Consider the following 23,277-nt stretch of genomic DNA (forward strand, 5'->3'; position numbering starts at 1 on the left):
GCAATGTATTGCTCCACATTGACGTCTGTGATGCACAACAACTAATAAATTAATCAGAAAATTTCTAATATTAAAAATGCCTTTGGATATGTTTATGACATAAACAATTGTATGTTGGCAACCCAATATAGCTGAATATATATATATAAAAAAACAAGAACAAAAAACAAACAAAAAAAAACAACTATGTGGCACCTTCAGGCATCTGCAAAAACAAAAAAACAAAACCCAAGTATGAAACACGTTTGTCATAGTTCACCATTCTGTTTCTGATGTTTTGGTAGATTTCTTATAATTTTTCATGTCACAAAAGGAAGCTGTATAACTGAAGAGTTGCCTTAATATGTATCCATGAGTATGCCTCTATTTAACCTAATGAAAAATAAAAAATCTTTGAAGCTCACTCACATGCCATTATTGTAGTTTCCCCATTTTTTTTAAAAGAAAAAATATTTTCGGTTTATAGTACTATATCAAATTCAATCTAGTTATTAACCAAATTTAACTTTGTAAATACTTTCTGTCCTAAATATGAAAAGATAAGTATATTTATCAAACAGATAAATATACTTATCCTGACAGTGCATGTAAAAATTTGGTTTCCATAAATGTATATTACAGAAGATTTATAAAAGACAATATATGTATATAAGAGACAGGCCAATCAAGACCAAAACTCCTGACCACAACTTTCGTTTTGATTCAATTAAACTCAATCTATCTTAATTGAATTCTGGGCGAACAAAAATATGTTCATCAAGTTAAATATATTCAAACATGATCAAAAACCATTTTAAACCGGTTAAAAAAGTTTTACATGTCCAACCCCCGCCCCCTCCAGTCCTATCTTAAGCTCTGAAGCGCCTCTAGTGCTTATGACCAGTATCCCAGTTGAACGTTGCTGAAATTGAAAACTCGCGAGACTTTTTTTTATCCAATCAGAATCCAGCTGGAACTGCCGCCGATGGCTAAGTCAACACAGGAGAAAAACTTTTAGGTTGCATTGCAAGGAAAATATCCCAATTTTACCGATATTCCAAACGGTGAGTAATTTTGTTCAGTGTATTTCATTGAATGTTATATTTTAATTTTAATTACATAATTAATGTCAGCTGCTATTTTTTCTTTTTTTTTGTTGTTGACATTGCTTAAAGTTCTTAGCTAACTAATGACTAATATGGCGGCTAATATAATTTAGGCTAATCATCCTGGCGTTTGTCCAACGGTTTTTGTGGTTTTTAAATGTATTTTTTAACAAACTAATTTCTAAGTGCTTTTCGAGAAGATCTGCGGTAAAATGGGGAGAGAAAATTACGCTAAAGGAGATCCAGCGAAGAAGCAAAAAGCAACCAAACTGAAAAGGCTGAGTGAGGGCGCTGGTTCCGGTGCAGAGCCATTGAACAGGTGAGGGGTGTGTCGATCAATCAAAGAAAAGTACTTAAGCAACTTTTTTTTTCTTTTTTTTTCTTTTTTAATAATTGCATTTAGATATTCAAATTGAAAGACTTGTAAATCATACGTCGGTTCAAAGTTTGAATTCAAATAAAAAAAATAATTATATGTTATCGTATGCCCGTTTTAAATTCAAATATTTTTGCTCTAACAAGTACGAACCTGATCAAATAAGAGAATACAGGTGCATTTAAAAAAATTTGGTCGTGTAAAAGCTCAGATTTTAAACGTTTTAATGTCAGGAAGGGAAACTTGTACACTAGGCTTTGTTTCCTGTAGCTTTATTGAAAATAGCCTAATCATTTAAAATACATACAAACTAACGACATTTGTTTTTGTTGAAAACCAGAATAGGGGAGATTAAAACAAACAACAACTATATTTGAACTGAAATTTGGAGATGTAGAAGGAATTTCTCAGCTTTTGGTGTGAGCTCCTTTTTTTTTTATGAAATACATCATTAGTGCAGTTTGGCCTGGATGCTGTCAGCCCTTGTGTTCTGGGATCCCTGGTTGCTTTAACAGCTGCCTATGAGTCATTGCATTGTTGTGTCATTGTGGACAATTCCCCATAGATTTGAAAAATCTTGTCGAGCATAATTTTTGTATTTATTTACTTTAAGCAGATGGAGATGGTGTTGTAGGTGTTTCATATTGCTGCCTGCTTGAGACGAGCCACTAACTGTGCTGAAAGCAGAAGTTGTTGCCTTGGATATGAGGCTGTTGATAAGTGTGCACAATTCAGGCTTGTGAAAAACCTTGTGCTTAACCAGATGCTTCCTCAGATTGGAAATATTTTGGGCTCTGCTCTTGTACTTCACATATAATACAGCAAGTGTAATCTCGACTTCTATCATATGTATCTGTCTTCCTTTGCACTAATCTCAAGTATGAAAACCAACTTAAAAGCTTACTTTTCCAGAGTCCATTGTTGCATGAGCTCTGAGCTACGGGGTTGGTCCGGGAACACCAGCGGGGCTGTGTGAGCGAACCCGACCCGGTGACAGTATGCTTCCCCCTGCCTGCCTTACCCGGCAAGAGGGGAAAACGTACCTTCACCAGGTCAGGTTCGGTCACTCTGTCCCCAGCCCCGGAGCTCACGGCTCGGTTCTGCTGCACTGTAGTCGACCAGATTCCTGGATGATTTTGAAATTCCCCCCGGACTTTTTTTTTAGATATGAAAACCAGGACATGCCTGGGAACAAGAGGATGTCTGGTTACCCTATTTAGAACTGAAGCAGCAAAAATGCACGAGCTATCCTTTCTATGCCTGTAACAATGGCAGCTATATTTGCTGTGATCAGTGGGTAAAAAGTAGTTTGAATTTATTTTGAAGTGAGAAAGTCCACCTGAAAACATCGTCAGTGCAGTCAGTTCATCCAGATTACCATCCTGCCTTCAAATATTATTTCTGTCGGAGCTGCTCAGACCCCCGTACACCAGCAGTGCACTGTCACTGGGAATCCCATTCAACAGCAGCCTATGGCCCGGTCGCCTCCTCGCGGTTTGCCATGGTGGCTGGAAGGTGTTTTTCATGTATGTAATCCAAACTGCAGGCACCAGGATAATAAAAGTGAACATGTTTTACCGTCAGATTTCGGCATTTTAAGTTAATTTAGGCGTTAAACTGTTTTAGAGGAGTGATCATAGTGCTCTCCATCATCAGCGCTGCTGTTCATGTGTTTTGAAGGTGTGGTTCGAGGGGTGGTCTGAAGGGAGAGGCAAGATTTTTCCAAGATCTCCTACAGAACCCTTAAGACCACCATCAGCTGAACAAGGCAGGTGAACACGCTATAGCCCAGACAGCAGAGCAGAAGAGAAAAATAAATAAAAATAAATATCCTCCACACACAAACACACTGGCAATGCTCATAAAGCATCCTGGTGAGGATCCTGTGCCCATCCCTTTTTCTAAACTTGATAAAGCTTTCTGGAAGGCATGAATTACAAGAAACAAACATGTCAATTATATCAATCACTATTAAAAAATTCTATTCAAATGTTAATCAAACTGTTTTGTCAGATGACATGTTTGACATGGAGGCCCAACGTCACCAACGAGCCTAAATAAATCGATAGCTGTTTGAATTCTGGGTTACTATCTGTGATTAGTGTGGGTATTTTTTAACTAAACGCCCTCATGACAAGATTTCTTTTTTTTATTTTATTTTAGGAATAATAACATTGAAAATCTGAGAGCTGAGACCAAAACATAAATTGCATAACCATTGATGGTAACCTTAGAAAAGATCAGTGTGGATTATGTTGAATTGTTGTTCCAACATTAGAGACTGGGGCACTATTATCAAATCAGTATCTCGGGTCATTGTAAGATGATTATGACTGTAGAGCAGCTCTCTACTAACGTATGCCTATGATGTTGCTCCAGCACATCCAACATCTGTTCTCTGTCACACATCAAGGCTAAGTTTTCATTCAGTGTTGCCTCTCATGCTGTTCAGATAGAGAGACAGATTAAATTTTTGAGTCTATGTACTTGAGAGCTGATAAATAAGATCATTTAAATGATGGCTTGTGCATGTGCTGCTAAGACAAAGGGTAAGAGAGGAAATCCTTCACTGTTGGGGATGTCAAGAAGTCTGGTGACATTAAGTGCTTGCATTCATTACAAACCATACAGTGTGTACTTCATCTTCATATGAATAAATTAATTCACTTTAATATCAAATGCATTTATTACCATGCATATATGAGCAGCCAAATGAAAGCAGAAGGATCTGTCATTGGCCTGTGTAATTGATGAGAGCAAAGAGATGAATAGACACCTGTATGCACCACTGGCACCACAGACTAGTCGGCATCTCGACGGCTTGCTTCACGTTATTTCACGCCACTCTGACTGAATTAGTGATGGTGATTTGTTGCAGAAATCTTTTTGAGCTTGTGTAAACTCTTTTATTGCCTTCGTCGAAGGTTTTAATTCAGCATTTAGCCAAATTTTCAAAAACTGCCTGACTAAAATGATCCAAAAAGAGAAGATGAGTCAGACATCAGTTAAAAAGATTTTTAGACCTTTTTTATTTTTAGCTCAAAAAATCAGTTAATTTTCAGTTCACTTTCTTCTAGCTTAGCATCAGATAGCAAAGTATAACTGTTGTATACTCAAAATAATGTATAATCGCTCTGCATCTGTGGCCAGCTAGAAGTTAGAGCACCAGCAAAAGCCAAAATTAGATGGGTTTTCTAATGTCTTTTAGTCAGTTACGTTATACAAACTATTTGCTTTGAGAAAGTTTCAATTAGTCAGAAAAAAACAATTCAGATTGGTTTTTGATTTCTTCTTTTTTCTTTATTTATTTACATTAAAAAAATCTGGATTCAGTGTTGTTTCTCAAAAGGTGGGCATCTGTGGGTCAGGAGCAGTCATTATCTTGAACAAAGGTGTGTACCTTGGGGTACTTTCACACAGCAGGCTTTTTTTAAAGTGGTTAGACGACACACAACTTTAAATTTTATAAAATAAATATTGAGGTTCAAGACTTATTAAATCCTCTGTATTCTGTTATTTGACTGTGCAGAGCCTGCTTATAGCGGCTTACTTGCTTGAGTTGGACCATCGGTTTCGGTAGAGAGCATTTCTCCTTCAAAATAAAAGCATCTTTTTAGGAATAAAAGCAGTGTTCAGATAAGAGCAATGCAATACTGCATAGAATAACACTATGCTTGTTTCATTTACAGTTTAATTTCAGGCTAAATGAGCCCTGCGTGCCATTAAGATACCCTGGTCTGGTTTAGCGTTTGAATAACAACTTTTAATACATTACCAATTGTGTAAAAAGTAACTGCATTTTAAAAAAGAAAATTGTTTTTCTCATATTCTTCTTCTGTCTTGACATGCTGTCATGAAGCCCAAAGCCAACAAACTCCGAAGAGGACAAGAATGCCACGTCTGATAAGAAGGTAAAGCCCATTTTTTGCTCATTTCTGTTATTTGTACACTACAGTTGTGTTGATGGAGATTTCTATGTTGAGCTATTTCACCATACAGCTTTAAAGGGGGCTAGTCATGAATCATGACCTCACTCATTTCTACAGCAGTAGATCCCTCTAAATACATAAGTCATCCGATTGAAATATCACAAGCTGTTGACTCGTTTCTATTTTACTTTTTGATTTTGCCTTATTAGTTGGTAAACAAAGTGCTTTGTGTAGCCGCGTACTTAGAATAGCTGCGTTTCCATTGAACATCAAATTAGCCAAATTGTAATTACCTAAAAACCTAATATGCTTAATGGAAAAAAAAACCCTGCAATTTTGAAAAAAAAAAATAAAAATTTTTTTTTTATTGTTTTTGCACTTTGATTGGGGGGTGTGTTCAGTTACGTGGATCTTCTTATATCTCAGACAACTGCAATGGAAACGCTTCTTTCGCATAATGAGTCACATGATCTGCAACTGAACCTGCTGCCTTGTAAAAAGATGAAGACAGGAAGTAGTTTGAGGATGATGGTGCCCTATAAAGCAGTGGCTGAAATATGGATAAAGCTAATGTGTTACATCTGCAGCTGCCATGTTGTTTTCAGAGTTATAGCATGAACAAATGTTTTCACGTGCCATTTAAATTTTATTTATTTAAAGGTATTGTGGAGAATTTTTTTTTTAAAGACCTGCCCTCTCCACTTAAAAAAAAAATGCACACGCAAACTCATGCACAAGCCCATTTCTCCTTGGGCACACCCTGTTTAAAATGTGTTGTGCTAATAGGTCATACAAGCTTACCGTGTCCACATACAGCGGGGACTATATAGTGGAACTTATAGCAAACAACAGCAGGTCCCATAGTACTTTGCGAAGGAAGCTCTCAGCAAAAAGCATTCTGGGATATCTCTGCCTCTACTGAGGCCTTTCTTTTCTTTTCATTCACTTCGTAGACACTTTTTCTCTTACGACCCTCGGCCATTTTCAAAGAACCGCTGTGAGAAAAGTGAGCCTCAATGACTGGCTGAAACCGTAGCTTGCCACACATATGCAGCTGAAAGTGCACATGTGCAGAAAAAGATGGCTAACGGGACGAGAACGGGACAGAGCACCGCTGGTATGTGGGGGTCTGAGCAGCTCCGACAGAAATGATATTGGAAGGCAGGATGGTAATCTGGATGAACTGACTGCACTGATTAAGTTTTCAGGTGGATTTTCTCAAGTAAAAACATAATAAAACTACTTTATTCCCACTGATCACAGCAAATATCGCTGCCAGGCAAATAAAGGATAGAGTAGCTCCGACCAACGCGCATCAGAGCCACTTTTCGAAAGCTTCTTCAGCCGCGCGTCAGAAACTGCTACAAGCAGCAAAAAGTAAGCAGCAGACGCGATTTTGTTGCTCCTGCTGCGTCCAGTGTGAACTCGGCATGATTTACTCCGCTCTGGCTTTGCACTGCCCGCTGGCTGCTGAGAGGAGTATGGTTGCGCCAGCTGCGGTCTGCTCTTCTTGCAGTCAAACACTGAGCAACTTTCTGGTCTTAAATTGTTTCCGTGCACGATGTATTGCATTGGCATCAGTCTTAATAAAGTGAAGCCACACTTTTGACCTGGGGAGCATTTTAAAGGGGTTCCACGACGCTCGCAACCAGTTCACAACAGATACACATGAACCCGGGCTGTAGGTGTGACCACCTGTGTATTTTTCCTGGATGACGCAATCACGTTAAGTGTTACAGCCAATCACCGAAACTTGGCACCGAAAGATGAGGCATGTTTCGATACTCTGTAAAACCGAAGCATTTCGATCGGTACCATAAAAGAACCGATGTTCGGTACTCAGCCCTAGTCATAATACTTGACTATGTCCCTTTAAAACAGCTACAACAGGGCCTCTTACTTGTTTCCATGTTTTACTCTGTATACTGCCATTAATAACTGATGAATGATTATTAGTCTGATTAATTGTTTCAACCCTAAACTCTACATCTATTTAGATCATTTTAACAAGAGTTTAATTTTTCCCTGTATGCTTCGAGTAAAAATACAGCAGTAATAAAACTGAAATGTAATAATGTGGTTTGTATAGTGTTTGTCTGAAATTTGTGCACATGTAATACCTTTGTGACTTGCCTTGCAGACATCCTCTGAGCATTAATGCATTGTCTTTCTCGTAGGTCAAGACAATTAAGCTGGAAAGCCTGGAGCAAGTCTGCAGTTCCAGGTAGGGAATCATTTTTAACACTAGATGATGATATACTTTTAAAGGCCAACACAATAAGCTGAAAAGAGATTATGTTGCTGTTGTGCCAATCATCTCTTTCCCTTCTATGGTTCTTCTCCCTCCAGAGGTAAAGGAAATTGATTTTTGTTTGGATGTTTAAGGACCATTTATAGATATATCTATCTGCTTTTTCACTTTGTATAATGCGCTAAGCTGTCTCTACAACTTCATTTAACTCAGTGCTGAGGGAGAATATCTGTGACCTGTCACAGGGGTAATAAAAGAGAGTGCATGGTTTCAGTAGTTGAATACTCAGCAGGAATGGTGGCCCAGTGTCCGACCAGCTGAAGGCCTGCTGCGCCAAACGTGACTCGCAGCAGTCCTCCTGTATAGTTGTTAATGGATAACTTGGAAGATGTTGATTTAACCCATCCCAGTCCGATAAGTGACATTTCAGATGAGATACCAGTCAGAGAAACAGTTTCTCTTCTGCTCTTTAGCACCTCAAAGGTTTGTGCTGCTAAATATTATGATTTACTGGACTTTATTCATTAGAGGAAAGATACAATCTAGGGTTGTGATGCTGTAGAACCGGTGGCTGTAAATGTCAGAATGGAAACTGTAACCCACACTACCTTCTGTAATGTTTTAGAGATGTTTGGTCAGTAGAACAGTTTGACAGAAAAATGTCACACCTTGACGATTTAGCCAGCGTATGCCTGACGTACCAGACTCTTCTAAAACTTTAGCATACGCTGAACTTTTTATATTTTTTAGTATTCATAACGAGTCTAGAACTTATGTCCAAAAACGGCCTAACGTATGCATTGCACATGGCAGCGTAATGCCCATGAAATGTAACAAGTCAGTGTCCTGAGAGGGGCAGCAAGGCACCCGGCCTGCATGAGTAGATTTCTTTGATTGCTGTATTAACCCAGCTTCTCTTTACCACCCACCAAAAAAAATGGATAAAAAGAAAGAGAAAAAGGGTTTGCAGTTGCAGCAAATTCAGCATCATGTCTGCCAAGGAGTTTGTTGGCCCTGGCCTTGAACGCAGTGAAGATCCATCACATTCACCTTCTCGCTCACCCTACGATGGTGTCGTGGATTCTTGCTAACACCCCCTGTGTTGGGCCTTGACACAGTAAACTTGACTCCAAAATAATGAAAAAATCATGGAGGGCATGTCGACATCTTCAGGTTACGAATTTTATTTTATACCTCCCAAAAATAAGTGCAGAGCAGCAGGGAAAAATATAAAAAAAATAATATGGATACAAGTGTAGTATTTACATCCTTTCAAAAAAACAAAACACTTTTTTGTGCTGCACAGCAACGTTACCTTCTCTGTAACCAGGCCAGTCTGACCCAGCAGGGCCAGTAGCTCTTCTTTATAAATCCTAAGCCCCGCCCTAGAATTAGATCAGCAAACAATTGAGCATTGATTGTAATAATAATAAGAAAGAAAATTTAAATAAAAAAAACATCCCAAGAAAAAACAATATTGAATTCCTGCTTCCATTCTGAAGCTACTTTCTTTAGTTTAAAAAAAATACAATTAAGCTTCCCAGCGGAAAATCACTGACTTCCTTTATGGGGAAAAACGAACAAGAAAGAAAAACCCCGGAAGTACCCTGCCCACTTTCTCTCAAATGGCCCATTTGGTCGAAACAACGCTCCACGGGTAAGTGCAAACGTGTGTATTAGGGGTGGAACGATTCACAAAATCCACGGTTTGGTTCGATTCACGGTTTCTGGTCACGGTTTTCGGTTCGGTTCGATATATGTTGATTGTTACACCGAAATCCCATAAAAATTTATGAAATTAATGAAAAAATGCCCCAAAAAATAATGGATTGTAATTATTTTTAATGATCCGCGGAAACCCTAGATCATTTCCGTATGTTTTGCTGCTTTGAATTTAATCATCTCGCGCATGCTCTCTACCATCACCAAGGGACTTAGAGCGGAGCGGACAGGAGCCACAGTGGGGGCTGTATGCTTTGCTTTGAGCAGCCGGTCTGGAGCGCAGCGGGGGTTGCTGACGGAGTATGTGGGATTTCGGGGTTAGCATGACATGTTGGTCATGTTGCTGTTAGCATAAACAAAACGTGTTGCACAATGCTTGCACACTGTTGCACTTTTATCCACAACTTTCTTTCCGCCGTCATCGTAGGTCACTCTAAATGCAAAGCGGTCCCATACAGCAGACCTATAAAGTGCTGCTGGCGCGTCTTCCAACTCCTGTTCTTTCCCCCTCGCCATTCCGACACAATTCTCTACAACAACTGATTTTTTTCCCTGCTACACCCGTCTAAGCTGCTTCGCTTCTTCTTCTTCTTGTTTACTACTGATGGTTGGCTTTGGTCGCAGTACCGCCACCTTCTGCTCTGGAGTGTAAACGCTTCGCCTATGAGAAAAAGGAGCAGCGCATGAACCGAACGAAACACACGTGAATCGAACCGAGACAGTCGAACCGAACGGTTCGGACGGTTTTCATAAATCGTCCCATCCCTAGTGTGTATGTGTTTAACTGTATATGTATGAGTTCTGATTAATGAGCATCACCAAGTGTGCATCCTTGGTTGTGCCACATCATACAAGAGGGTAATATAAGTAAGTAAAGCGATCCGGCTGTAACTGCCATACACGGAAAAGGACTCACAGATGAGTGGGTGTGTGCGCACGTGCGTTGCTCTGTGTGTGCGTGCATGCGTGTCAGCGGAGGGGACCACGCTGCCCCGTCACAGGTGGGGATGAAGTCTGGTGGAGTACAGACAGTTTTCTCCTGTGAACCTCATTTTATTCCAAAACGCTGCCAATACACCAATATACAGTCGCTGTAAGTTAAAAACACGTTCAGCGGTCATCTGGAGCATCTCAAATATGTCGATATGCATTTAAGATAAGTTCTTTATAAGTTACGCATAAGTTATTCATAGGTTTTGGATAAGCTACACACCAAGACTTATGAGTAACTTACACTTAACGTATGTCAGCGATCAGATAACTTACATGTAACATATGCCCCACGTATGAGCATACACTGGCATACGTCGGCGCGTCAAGATTTCCCAACATACGATGTATGTCGACTTGCGCCAGCGTTTTTCCACATACTTCAGCGTGCACATAACTTATCCAACATATGCCAGTGTTTTTGCCAGATTTTTTATACGTCAGGCATATGCTGTCTAAATCATCAAGATGAGACAGGGGCTTTAAGCAGCGCTCCCATTTTCTTTTAATCACACTTTAGTGGAGCTGAACTCCTTGTCATCAGAATGTACTCACTTTTAAAATGAGGTTGACAAAGGTAGAATATAGGGTGATATTTCATTTTTGTAATCCCCTTCTGAAGACTATTTGCTTTCAAGGACTCTTCTGCAAATGTTAAGAGCACTGACTTATTTGTAATTTCCTGGAGAAGAAAGGACTTATTAACACTGACACCTAATGGTGTCTTCTGGCTGCAACAGAAATCTTCGCTCATCATGGGAAGAGATGAGCAAAGGGGAGTTGCTCTTATCCACTGGACTTATATGCATTTAGCTGTTTATTTGTAAGTCAAAACAAATCCATTTCAAATCAAGAAATGAAGGATGTGTTTCTTCAGTTTTGTTTGCTTTGAAAGTTTAATCAATCTAACTGCCCTTTTTTGGACAAAAAATGATCTGGTGTTAGAGCTTCTGTCAGTAGGATCTGCTTTAACAATGATTGTGCACAAATTTTCGAATGGAAGCGATGTTCACCACATTGCTCTGTTGCTCATCCACTATGACTGGCTTAGAAGGAAAAGGATTTGCACTAAAAAACATTTTTATTAGTCTTCAATTGTTTTTGTTTTTTTTAAACTGAGTCAGATTAGATGCATTCTCTACCTTTTTTTTCCTAGCAGGTTTATTTTTGTCTAAAAGAGTGTTATTATCCTTGTTTTATATCTGCGCTCTTACTTTGGGTTGTGCAAACCAGATGCAGTCCAGAGAGAGGGAGAGAAAATCTGAATGGAGGCTCATTACCTTCCATCAGGAGCCCAGCTGTAGAGGTGCCATAGTTGCTGGTTTCCTCAGAAACAGTCCTGGGCAGTTCTGCCTTAGTGGCTCGTCATTTGTGTTCAGTAACCAATTTGGCGATTATTTGCGGCAGAACCTTAATATTTTCTCTCATATGACCCAATGCCTTAGCCTGGTCTGGCGTTATCATTACATATCTTCTCAACATGGGATGTCAAAGCGGGGTGACGCTGATTGTCTTTTTTTTTTTGGCCATTCCCATATGCATGGATTTGTTTTCCTTGCTTTCAAAATGTGTGATTGCAATTATTTTTAGGTAAATGCTATAATTGTATAATTGCACAACTGTTTCCTGGTTAATCATCACAATTATGAGTAATTTACTGATTTGAAGTAAATCATTTTGTGCTTATTGTTTTTTATTTTATGCCATAATGTGCAATGAAATGTGTTTCATGGCTTGATGTCACTAAAAGTCATGTTTTCAGATACTGATGTCAAGCAGCCATAAAGCTTTCTTTTGATATGAAAAATCAAATGTATGTGAAATGGTATCTAAGAAAGCATTTAAAACATTTTTCAAATAAAAAAAAATATAGTCTCAGGGGAATAATTTTAATCACAAATAAATGGAAAACATTACTGGGCCTCCTGTTTAAAGCTAAAATGTTTTTAAAAGGTTAATGTTTTAACCCAAAGGTATAACAAATGTTAACTACAGAGTAACAATTGTAATTAGGGAGAGAAATTCCTTTTTTATCTCTGTGATCAGTGATGTGGTGAAACAAGACCCTCAGGATGAGGACTTTACTTCAAAGAAAAAAGGTTTGAAAAGGAAAAGGGTCAAAGATGAACCTTCAGAAGAACCTTTACAATCAGCTTCATCCCCTGTGTAAGTGATCCTCATCAAATATGATCTCTATTTAAACACGTTCATTGGTTACATGCAGTAACCTTTTTTTTTTTTTTTTTATCTTATTCCTTCAGCTTAAAGAGAAGCAATGGACACCTTAGTGATGAAAAAGGAAATAAAGGAGAAGCTCAGACAAAGAAATCCAAAAAGAAAACAGAAAAGGTAAACATAAGTCTTTCCTGGCAATCTTCCTCCATCTATAAACCTTAAAAAGATGAGGTGGTTGGTTGTAAGAGCAGGTCACAGCAGGAGTTTTTGAATCCACATCTTCAATGTTTATCTCTGCCCAGAAGGTGAAGAAAGAGGAAGAAGAGCATCCATCCTCGAAAAAAGCCAAGAGGACAAAAGAAGAGATCGCAGAAGCGAGACAGCTGAAGATAAAAAAGAAGGAAGAGGAGGAGCAGAACCGCTGGAGATGGTTTTGAAATGCTGCCCTTTTCATCCTGCTTTGACACGTCTCCTTCCTTTTTTCATCATGTTGCTTTTTGTCAGGTGGGAGGAAGAGAAGTATGAAGATGGAGTAAAATGGAAGTTCTTGGAACACAATGGACCCTACTTCCCTCCTGAGTACCAGCCTCTTCCTGACAATGTTAACTTCTTCTACAAAGGTCAGTTCAGCGGAGAGAGTCTAAAAAGACTCAGACAGCCTTAAAGAACTTTCCCACAGGTCTTATTTTGTGACATAATACTCAATCATTTCTGAATTCACCAGTTATGATCATTACCTTCCAGTGACCTTTTCCTTTCCTAAAAGGGATCAGTAGGCCACCAATATGGGCTTTTTTACTCCACAAGTGTCAGAATCAAGTGCTTTAAGTGTCTGAAATTGAGAGTTTTTCTGTCTCCTTGGTGTCTACATTTAGGAGGGGATAAGAAGCCATCATAGCCTGGTGCCTAATCACAGTTGGGGGTGGGGGTTTCATGTTTCTCCTACAGGAAGAATCAGATGTGTTTTTGGCAAAACCTTAAACTTTCTGATTTTTAAAAAAATGATTAAATGCAGATACATTTTGAAGGAAAATCTGAAGAGCCTCTGATGTGTGTGTTGCCTTTTCTTTGGGCCTGGACCTGCAAAGGTTGTGGATGGAGTTAAGGGCAGCCCTGAAGATTCTCTGCAGACTCAATCTTCCCCAGCAGTTTTAGCTGGCCCTGTTTTTTTTTTTTTTTTTAGAGATGAACCCAAACCATAGAGATGGGTGAACAAAAAAGGATTGAATGTGATGGTGTAGGAGATGACCACCAGGTCCTGTGGAAGGTCACATTTACTGAGATCCTGCACGAAGTACAGTCTTCCTTGGATGTAAATTACAGAAGGTGTCAAGCCTTAACGCATCCTGATGCTGGCTTTCTTCTGGTATCCTAAAATGTCTGTCGGATAGGGCAGCTTGAATCCAATAACATATCTTCCGCTTCTCTCACAATCCTCTGCAGGTTCTCCCTAATGTTAGCTACTGATTCTCTCCTGATCCTGATCTCTTGTTGAATTACGTCATTGATATTTAAGCTTGCATCCTCTTCTGTTTTGGTTTCCATTATTTACGTGCAGAGAGAACTTTGAGCTGTTCTCTTGCTCCATGAATAAGCCTTCTGCAGGTTAGGAGCTTCCATTTTCAGACTGATCGTGTCTCCAGGCTCCTTGATTTGTGCGCTGGTGGACTGTCATGTTAGAAGAGGAAGGGATCCTCACTTAACTGTTCACACATAGTAAGGAGCAATAGAACTCTCCCAACATGTCTTGGTCTGCTGAGGTGTTCAGGGTTCCTTGTATTAAAACTAAGGGGCTGAGCCCAGCTCCCAAAAACAGACCCACACAATAATCCTCCCTCAAACGGTCAGAGAAGCGCTGCTCTTCTTCCAGCTGGCCTGGAACCTAAAAACTTGGGGAAAAAATGACACAACTCTAGCAATGCATTGTTCTGTCAGTATGGCTACTGTAGAAATGTGGGGCCAGTGTTGGTTAATTTGGCTTCAGAATAGATGAAGATAAAATAAAACATTAAGAGGACTAAAGACGCTTTCTGGCCTTATGAACACAAAATAAAATCCAAACTCTGCTGATTCTGATGTTGTACTTCATCTGGTTTGTTTAGTGAATCTCTCAGGCGATCGCTACTTCGACTTAGACTGACTTTGTCATTTTGTACACACAGAATATATACAAATCCTTCAGGAATCATCCTGAATCATCTGAGGACAGATGCCTTAAGACTGTCCAACTAATACAGATAAGTCCATGGCCAATTCTGTAACAAAACATCTGGACTGTGTTCAGGCGTAGTCAGCGCTGTCCAGACATCGGATCACTTATTTAGCCTGTTTGGGCCGACTGGCCACAATCGGGCAGACGGAGATGAAATTTTATCTTCTGTTTTTGTTCTGAATCTACAAAAATAAGTTTAAATCTAATAGACTTCAGAGAGTCTTTGAATATGAGACTTCAAAAAAACATTGGCTATTTTTTCCAATCTGACCCAGGCCACTTGGCTATGTGGTCCTGAATCCGATACGAATCAGATCTTTTCAAATGCGACCTGTGTCTGAACAGCCAGGTCGGATTCATCCGACCTGAACGTCATTAATACCCGTCAAACGTCACTATTCTGCGTCCTTCTACGCAGAAGCGGCAAGAAAAACAACAACCATGGCAGATGATTATGCCAAGAGCAGTATTTATGTTTAACCATATTGAAAAGATTGTGTTTTTATGGTTGGAAAAGATCGCTAGATCCGCTCCAGCGCTACCATCCATGTTTACTTCCGTAAACACAGAGCACGCTGGCCTGTGACATCATTGCGTCCTCTACTGCGCATGCAGGACACTTGCCTTGTATGACTGCAGTTCACACAGGAGATCACATACAATTCGCATATATTTGGAAATATGAACAGCAACGCAAAAAAAAAATTTGGATTTCACAAAAAAATCGGAGTTGAGCATCAAGGCCTGCGGTCTGAACGTAGCCGTTGACTCTAACGTATTTTATACACCCCTAATTGTAAATACTTAAATCTTTATGATACTGGGTGTACATGAGCTGAGACTGATTGTTTTTGCCGTGTTTAATCGTCTGACCACAATGCCATTTAATAGGAGGGTATTTGATCTGTTAATTCCTTTGTTTTGTGCGTATATGACTCCTTCCTGTTAGTAGGCCTGACATTCTTTCAATCTGCCTCTCTCACTCTAAAGGAGGTGTAGTAGCTGCCTCTGTATGCTGGATATTTTATTAGACCGTGAAATTCTAAAGGTTTGCATATGATTGAGAATAAAACCGGTTAAGCATATAAATGTAGCAAGAAGGTTGCAACAAACTAATTCTAATTCTTTAAAAGGTAATAAACGTACAGTTTTTATGTGTGTCTAGGTGAGAAGGTGAAGCTGAGCCCAGCAGCAGAAGAAGTGGCAGTTTTCTTTGCCCAGATGTTGGACCATGAATACACAACGAAGAAGGTGTTTCGTGAGAACTTCTTTAAGGACTGGAGGAAGGTATGGCCCAAAGATGGGACATTTATTTTGTTGTCAGTAGGAGTGTGGTTCCTGTCAGGCCTGATGGAACGTCTGCTGCTTTTAAAACAAGTTTGTTCCTAAAGTTCCTGATGAAACTCAGTGTGGTCATGGGGCATCTGAATTAAGCTATGCATTGGACACCAAAGGACATACACATGTAAATACATGACTGGTATGATTATGGAATGTCCAAGGCATCTGTGAGGAAGTCTTCCTTATAGGGAGAATTTGGTGCCAAGCCTGGAGGCATATCATGCAGAATTAATTTTTGCGCTGCTTAGTGCTCAATGCTCTTGAAAATACGATTTATGTGAAAGCATTGATATGCTAATCCAGACAACTAGCTTCCCTGCATATGAACAAATCCAATTATAGAGTTTTATTATAGCCGGAAAAAAACCCTCCTCGCTTCACTACCCCCAGTGCCCGCCCCATTGTGGGTGTCATTCATGCTGACTGACTGCTTGTCCACACTGTCAGTATGGTTCCAGCTGGTTTTATATATGCTTAGAAAATATCAACTGCTAATCTCAGTGTAAATATATCTGAAGAGCCTTATTATGAGTATCACTGTTCATCATGGATGCTCAGATTCAAGTTCTCACATTACAGTTTGGACTTTTCTGCAATGCCTTAACCAGTTTTGCTGTCATTTTTGCTGTGGTGCTGAATGGAGACCATTTTTATGTAACACTGCTCTCCTTTTCATTAGGTACACTTTAATCCATTAAATCTGCCAAACTTTATTTAATGTTAAATGTTAAAACAAAAGTTTTAGTAAATTAATATTCCGCAAACAATTTACATTTTTGAGGAAAAAAAATATATCTCGCAAAAACACTAATTTAATGAGCTTCATGCTAATATCTGTTAACTGTATTATTTGCTTTCAGTTGCTTTAAAAAAATGTTCATTCATACAGTGCACTTCTCCTGTTCCACCACCTTTTACATTATGGTGATGATTTATTCCCCCATTTCACCACCAGCCGGTTGAACTGGTGATAGAAGGCAGGATGGTAGAAAAAAAACCCTTTCTGAGATATAACCATGCTGTGTTTAAAGTCATTTAAAACCCCTTTTCCACTCTATTGTTCAGTTTGAGCTTGAGAAAACCGTCCATTAGCACAGTAAAATATTCTCCACTCACTTTTGATTACTTCACTGTAATCACTGTGATCTCTGAAACTATTTCTATTTAATCATAAGGATCTTTAGGAATAAACTGATGCTGTCTCTGTATTGATGGCCTGAGGTAGACCACTGTGATGTGTTGACCTACTGGGCAGAAGCCTTAAACTATGAGTCCAAACCCTTTGTCTTTAATGTTGCTCTTATTACATTTATTATTGGTCTGCATATAGACGTTAACCCTTCTGGTTATGGTCCATTTAGAGGCTTTATCATGTATAATGCTAAAGTTGCAGCTGCAGCAGTAAAATCATTTCCCATGAAGCTTATGAGGCACATTATGCATTATTACCATCAGTTAGTTTGAATGATTTAATATGGTAAAAAATTAATCAGTGCTGTTAGACCATATTCTTTATGCTGATTCTAATTTAGGAAGGAAATCACATCAGTTTAATACATTTTTGGCTGTTAGGAAATGACCCCTGAAGAGAAGTCACTGATTAAAGATCTTGAGAAGTGTGACTTCAGAGAAATCCATGCCATGCATAAAGCCAAGGTGGAAGCCAGGAAGAGCATGAGCAAAGAGGAGAAGCAGGTAACACAGATTCTTTTCACTCTTTTTCTAAAAATCTTTGAGGTTGTGTTTGAGGGGGGCCGATGGGACTCTTGGTCTCTTTACAGTTTGGACTCAATTACTTGTTTTAGGTTATAAAAGAAGCTAATCAGAAAATAGTGGAGGAATATGGCTATTGCCTGCTGGATCACCACAGGGAACGGATCGGAAATTTTAAGATTGAGCCTCCAGGTTTGTTTCGAGGAAGAGGAGAGCATCCCAAACAAGGAATGCTGAAGAAGAGAATCCAACCTGAAGATGTGATTATCAACTGTAGCAAGTGAGTCTATTTGTTTTTCCAGACAGGACAATGAAATGAAAGGTTTATTGTTCAACATTCTAAAACTATGGATTATCAGCTGCATGGTGGCACAGCTTGTAGCACTGCTGCCTTGCAGCAAGAAGGTTTGATCCACGGCCTGGTATTTGTGGGTTCTTTCCACTGTCTAAAAATGTCCCTGTTTGGGTGACTTATTGAGCCTGAATTGCCCTTAGATCTTAGTACAGTAGTAGCCAGTGAAAATTTCTCCACTTTCCTTGATGTGCCCTTAGCTGGTCCCCTACAATTCCTTTTTAAAACATCAATCTTTATACTAAAATATTCTTTCTGCCATGATTTGTGGACCTTAAGATCTAAAGATAGTCATCTCCTGGTCAGACCCCGTAATTCAGTAAAAGTGTGGATTAGAGTGAAAAAAAAAATAGACAAGAGGGGTCACTCCAGTGTCTGGAAGTCAGAGGGGATTTTGTTGGGAGTTGGAGGGAAGTGGGGTGCCATTCGGCCGCCGTTTGACTGGGAAGGGCCATTTTGAATGGCTGTTACTGTATGTGCATGGTCATAAGTCTATCCTGTGATAAAGGGTATAGCCCTCTTTTCACACATAGACTGCTGTAGATCCTGACAGACAAGTGGTAGGTCAGTGGTTAGAGAAGCAGTTAAGGGAAAATAATCCTTTTTTTTTTTTTTTTATTATTATTATTATTCCATGGATGTATACTGGCTGTAGTTCTTCCTGTGGATGTTTCAGCATACAGCTTTGAGGTTTTTCTGTGCTCCTGCTAGACCCCAATGGCGACTTGAGTTTTCAGCAACTTCTGTTTCCTTTCTTCTTGTCATGTTTTTAATTCAAAGCCATGGCACTAACGAGATCTACTTGATGTTATGTTGTGTTCAAACCGAAAGACATTCCAGCGACCTGAGCAAGCGATTTAAGTGTTATCCTTATGAAGAGGTGTGACCAAAACGCAGTTAAGCCACTGAGCCGCTTCTGGCGATGCAAGTAGTGTGATTATGGCGATGATAGCAAGGTGATGGAGACAGAAAAACCTGCAATGAATGTGCAGCAACCGTCTTTGGAGTTGGAACTCCTGAACTTTTATGTCAAATAGTGTCACTGCTACCATTCAGCACTAGATGTGTCTATGAGCATATGTTGGTATCTGGGTTGTTATTGAAGCAAGACTCAAACCTTAGCAGAAGAAACATAAACATTCTCAAAATGTTAATGCTAACACAGATGGATGGTTAATTATTTTACTGTTACCTGATATTTGTTTTTTCCCCCATGTCATTTATTTACTAACTGCAGTATGGAGCTTAATTGATACCCAACACTATTTAAAGGGATTTCTGTAATTGGTATTCTTATTATTAGAGATGAGGCTTTTTTTTTTCTCAATCTTGCAGTTTCTTTCTCTCAAACACAAGGAATAATTGGGAGCAGAACATAATGATTAGTCTCTTTGTTTATTTCCCTTAAATTATATTTATTCACATTCCACATCTCCCCCACGTCCCCCGCACCCCCAATTAACCAGCACCCCTGCAGTTACTCTCCTGTGAGCAACCCAAGGGAAGCCAGCTCAGTTCAAGAATTACTCTCACTTAATGTTGTGTTTTGGCAGAGACTCTCGCACACCTATACCACCCGCTGGTCACCACTGGAAGGAAGTTCGACATGACAACACAGTGACGTGGCTGGCCAGCTGGACTGAAAATATCCAAGGCTCCATTAAATACATTATGCTCAATGCAAACTCGAAGCTTAAGGTAGTCACCCAGTTGGAAATGATCTGTGTTATGATTCTAGATGTATGGCAGCAAGTAAACTTCTTTATTGGTTGTCAGGGAGGTCTATTTTCATACAGTTGATCACTCTTCATGAACTCTTTGGTGGATTTTAACACACCTGGATCGATTTCACTAAGCATTCTGCTCTCCACTGCTTCAACTTTACCCAGCATTTACTGTTCTGTATTTATATCACAAATGCATCAAATTATTTTATGATTTTTTATAATACATACACATAGATGCATGCAAATGTACCGCATAATTCATTATTGGGAAGTTGAAGGAAAAGGAGAAATTTTTATTTGTGAAGCTTTTTTTGTATCCTATCCACGCTTCAAGACTTTAAAGAACTACATTTAGGTGCAGCTACAGCTGCAAGTCTTTTTTTCTTTCTCTACCAACTTTTATGTTGACAAATCTTTTCTGAAACAGGCTGAGCGCGTTAAGAAAGGATGGTATCAGATCATCATGTTACTTCATCTGTCATTTGTTACCATCATCTCCAATGAATTTAAATGTGTAGTTTGATTAGGGCATTATTTATTAACACCTAAATTGCTTTTATCTAAATGGTATCTGGCTGAATGTTTACAAAGATGGCCCTCTGCTACTTCTCATCAGATCTGACCAACTTCGGTCTCTGCTACTTCTTCTCAGCTTCTTTCTGTCTTGGATCCTTGATTTTATTATACTGTTGGTAGATTTCATATAAAGATTTACTCTGAGGGTACAAAAGAAGCAAACGCTTCTGCTTTTTCTCCACTCCTTCATCTGAGCTGTCTTTAATGTGGAGAAGTTGTCGCTCGGCTGTTAATCTCCATCATAATATGAACCACCCGTGGGGGCGGGGGAGATTCTTGGTCACATTTGATAAGCAGGAGCAAACTGTGCATGATAAGAATGTTATTAAAATTTTAGTCTTTGTTTCAATCTGCATTCATTCATGATATGATTATCATATAGAATGTTTTTAAGCTGCAGCTTTTTCATAACAAAGTTCTTTTTATTATCAGGGTGTCACCAGTTTTTATGTTTTCCCTCTTTCTCTATGCTGATTTCCATTTATTCTGCCGTATGGTTTAATTTTTCTCGTCCGCCTTCTGTGTCTTGCTCTCTTTTTGTGTACCGGGCCCTGTCTTCTCATTTTGTTTCTCTTCTCAACAAACCAAACGTGCAGGGAGAAAAGGACTGGGAGAAATACGAGGTTGCTCGGAAGCTAAAGTCATGTGTGGACAGCATTCGTAACCAGTACCTCCTGGATCTCAAGTCTAAAGAGATGGTCAAGAGGCAGAGGGCTGTGGCCCTGTACTTCATAGACAAGGTTTGCTTCCAGTTGCTTCACAGCAGTTGAAGAAAAATTTTCTTTGTCTGAATCACTTTAAGAACTTGTACTTGCTTTGTTCTTGATTCTTTGAAACTAGAGTAGATTAAAGTACATCAAATCTTTTGGACATACATTTCTCTGCTTGGGTTTCATGTAAATGTTGAACTTAAATCCTGTGCCCTGTAACAGCTGGCCCTGAGAGCTGGAAATGAGAAAGAGGAAGGAGAGACGGCGGATACTGTTGGCTGCTGCTCTCTTCGAGTGGAGCACATCACCCTGCACAATCAGCTGGATGGTAACGAGTGGGTGGTGGAGTTCGACTTCCTGGGTAAAGACTCCATTCGCTACTACAACAAGGTTCCAGTCATCAAGAAGGTAGATGTACACTTTACAAACACACCCACATCCAGACATTCTTACACTCATGTGTTTGAAACTAGAATCAGGAATAATACTTGACATAAAACCAGATTTTGTTCTTTGAATTTGGAACAGTGTTTACAGTGAAAGTTCAGTGCCAGGGTGGGCTTAAGTCCGGTTTCTGTCCTGGTTTTGTTAATGTATTTTGGAGATGGGCATTTCATTGTTCCCAAGGTTCTCTGATTGAAAGACACTGACTGATTTTTAGAAAACTGGGTCATTATAGTGGGATAATGTTACACTCTGCCTCTTGAAATACCTTAAGTCTTTTTTTACATTGATAAGAAGTGATGAGGCTTAAACACTTCCCTGCAAAACTCAAACAATTATACGTAGAATGTAGGCCTGGGCAAAAAAAAACAAATAAATTAATTTAAATTTTTTGTTGTTGCGGGCGATTTAAAAAAAAAAAAAAAAAATGTTATTTTTTAATAACTGTTGATTTTTGACTCCTCTGAGTTTCTGTAGCAGCAGTATTACTTTCAGATTGCAGTTTTGCAAGTGACGGCGTCTCACGAAACAGCAAACGACATCATAACTACAGCTGCGTGAGAAATTTGTTCTCAAAAAGGGAATAAAATAATCTGTTGTTTGAAACTACACGGCTTAAAATTCTCAGGTGTAGTGGCAAATTTTCAGTGTGCGGCAACTGTGGTTGGGTTTTTTTTTTTTCGGGACTGGAAAATGAACTTGTCAACATGAGTTTCATAGCAGCGCCAGCGATAAAGCTGGATGCTCTGGTGACGTGTCTTTTGGTGCTTATCAGAACGCATTACTACCCAGAAATACTGTCAGGTGACTCCAGTCTATAGTAAAGATGAGCTGGTGGCCAACATCCCCAAGTTTTTCTATAAAGGCTGCTTGAAGTCAACTGTGCCTCAGTTTTAATAAGGACCTTTGTTAGCCTGCCTGCAAAAGTCCTTTAAACAGGCTTGTGTTCTGGTAGCTGAGTGGTAGCCAGGCTTTTGAGCACATTATTATGACGCTAATGTAATGTTTGACACTTTCCTATAGGTCAAGGTTGGTTTGTGTAGATTTTCACACTTTTACACAAACCAGTCAGGTCAGTCAGTCTTTTTTTTCCCAGACTGACTGACCTTCATTTCTTAAAGTAATGATGGCCACTCGTTTTTCTTTACTTAGCTGCTTTTTTGTTGCCATAATAAAAATTCTAACAGTCTATTCAGTAGGACTGTCAGCTGTGTATCTCTCTGTGTGTGTGTGTGTGTGTGTGTGTGTGTGTGTGTGTGTGTGTGTGTGTGTGTGTGTGTGTGTGTGTGTGTGTGTGTGTGTGTGTGTATATAACATTTTTGCACTGTTTGAAATGCTTAGTCCTGACTTGGAAATGATAATTTTATTTAAAACAATTTTTTTTTTCTCTTTATTGTTGTGCACACAGCAAGATAAAAAAAAAATCTAAAAGGCAACAGACTTTAGCATTAATGTGAACACTTGTTAATTATTATTTCTATATTTGATGGCAGATCAGCAATAACAATTTGCATTACTTTATCAGAAAGAAATGACATAACAGTCCTTCCTTTACGGACCTGAAATAACCCAGATAAGACAAAAACATCCACCTATCCTTCCTTTTGCTTCTCCTTGTATTTCTGTGTCCCCTTTCACAGCAATACCAAATGACCTTGAAGGGGGGAAAAAAAA

The 23,277-nt window shown here is 39.2% G+C and overlaps 1 protein-coding gene across 1 annotated transcript in view; it reads left to right on the forward strand.

Moving 5' to 3' along the window:
* The first annotated feature begins 963 nt into the window (after nucleotides 1-963).
* Nucleotides 964-23,277, forward strand: part of LOC107084294 (DNA topoisomerase I, mitochondrial-like) — a 38,976-nt gene continuing 16,662 nt past the window's right edge. Inside the window, exons 1-14 of the mRNA XM_015374078.1 lie at nucleotides 964-1,043; nucleotides 1,286-1,404; nucleotides 5,321-5,372; nucleotides 7,568-7,614; nucleotides 12,400-12,519; nucleotides 12,615-12,702; nucleotides 12,834-12,958; nucleotides 13,033-13,148; nucleotides 15,906-16,027; nucleotides 17,654-17,776; nucleotides 17,887-18,074; nucleotides 19,700-19,844; nucleotides 21,046-21,189; nucleotides 21,382-21,567. Of these exons, the coding sequence (XP_015229564.1) occupies nucleotides 1,298-1,404; nucleotides 5,321-5,372; nucleotides 7,568-7,614; nucleotides 12,400-12,519; nucleotides 12,615-12,702; nucleotides 12,834-12,958; nucleotides 13,033-13,148; nucleotides 15,906-16,027; nucleotides 17,654-17,776; nucleotides 17,887-18,074; nucleotides 19,700-19,844; nucleotides 21,046-21,189; nucleotides 21,382-21,567 (1,563 nt within the window). The 5' untranslated portion in view covers nucleotides 964-1,043; nucleotides 1,286-1,297. The remainder of the gene's footprint in view (nucleotides 1,044-1,285; nucleotides 1,405-5,320; nucleotides 5,373-7,567; nucleotides 7,615-12,399; nucleotides 12,520-12,614; nucleotides 12,703-12,833; nucleotides 12,959-13,032; nucleotides 13,149-15,905; nucleotides 16,028-17,653; nucleotides 17,777-17,886; nucleotides 18,075-19,699; nucleotides 19,845-21,045; nucleotides 21,190-21,381; nucleotides 21,568-23,277) is intronic.

Source organism: Cyprinodon variegatus, unplaced genomic scaffold (genome assembly GCF_000732505.1).
Source record: "Cyprinodon variegatus isolate N-32 unplaced genomic scaffold, C_variegatus-1.0 Scaffold97, whole genome shotgun sequence".
NCBI lineage: Eukaryota > Metazoa > Chordata > Actinopteri > Cyprinodontiformes > Cyprinodontidae > Cyprinodon > Cyprinodon variegatus.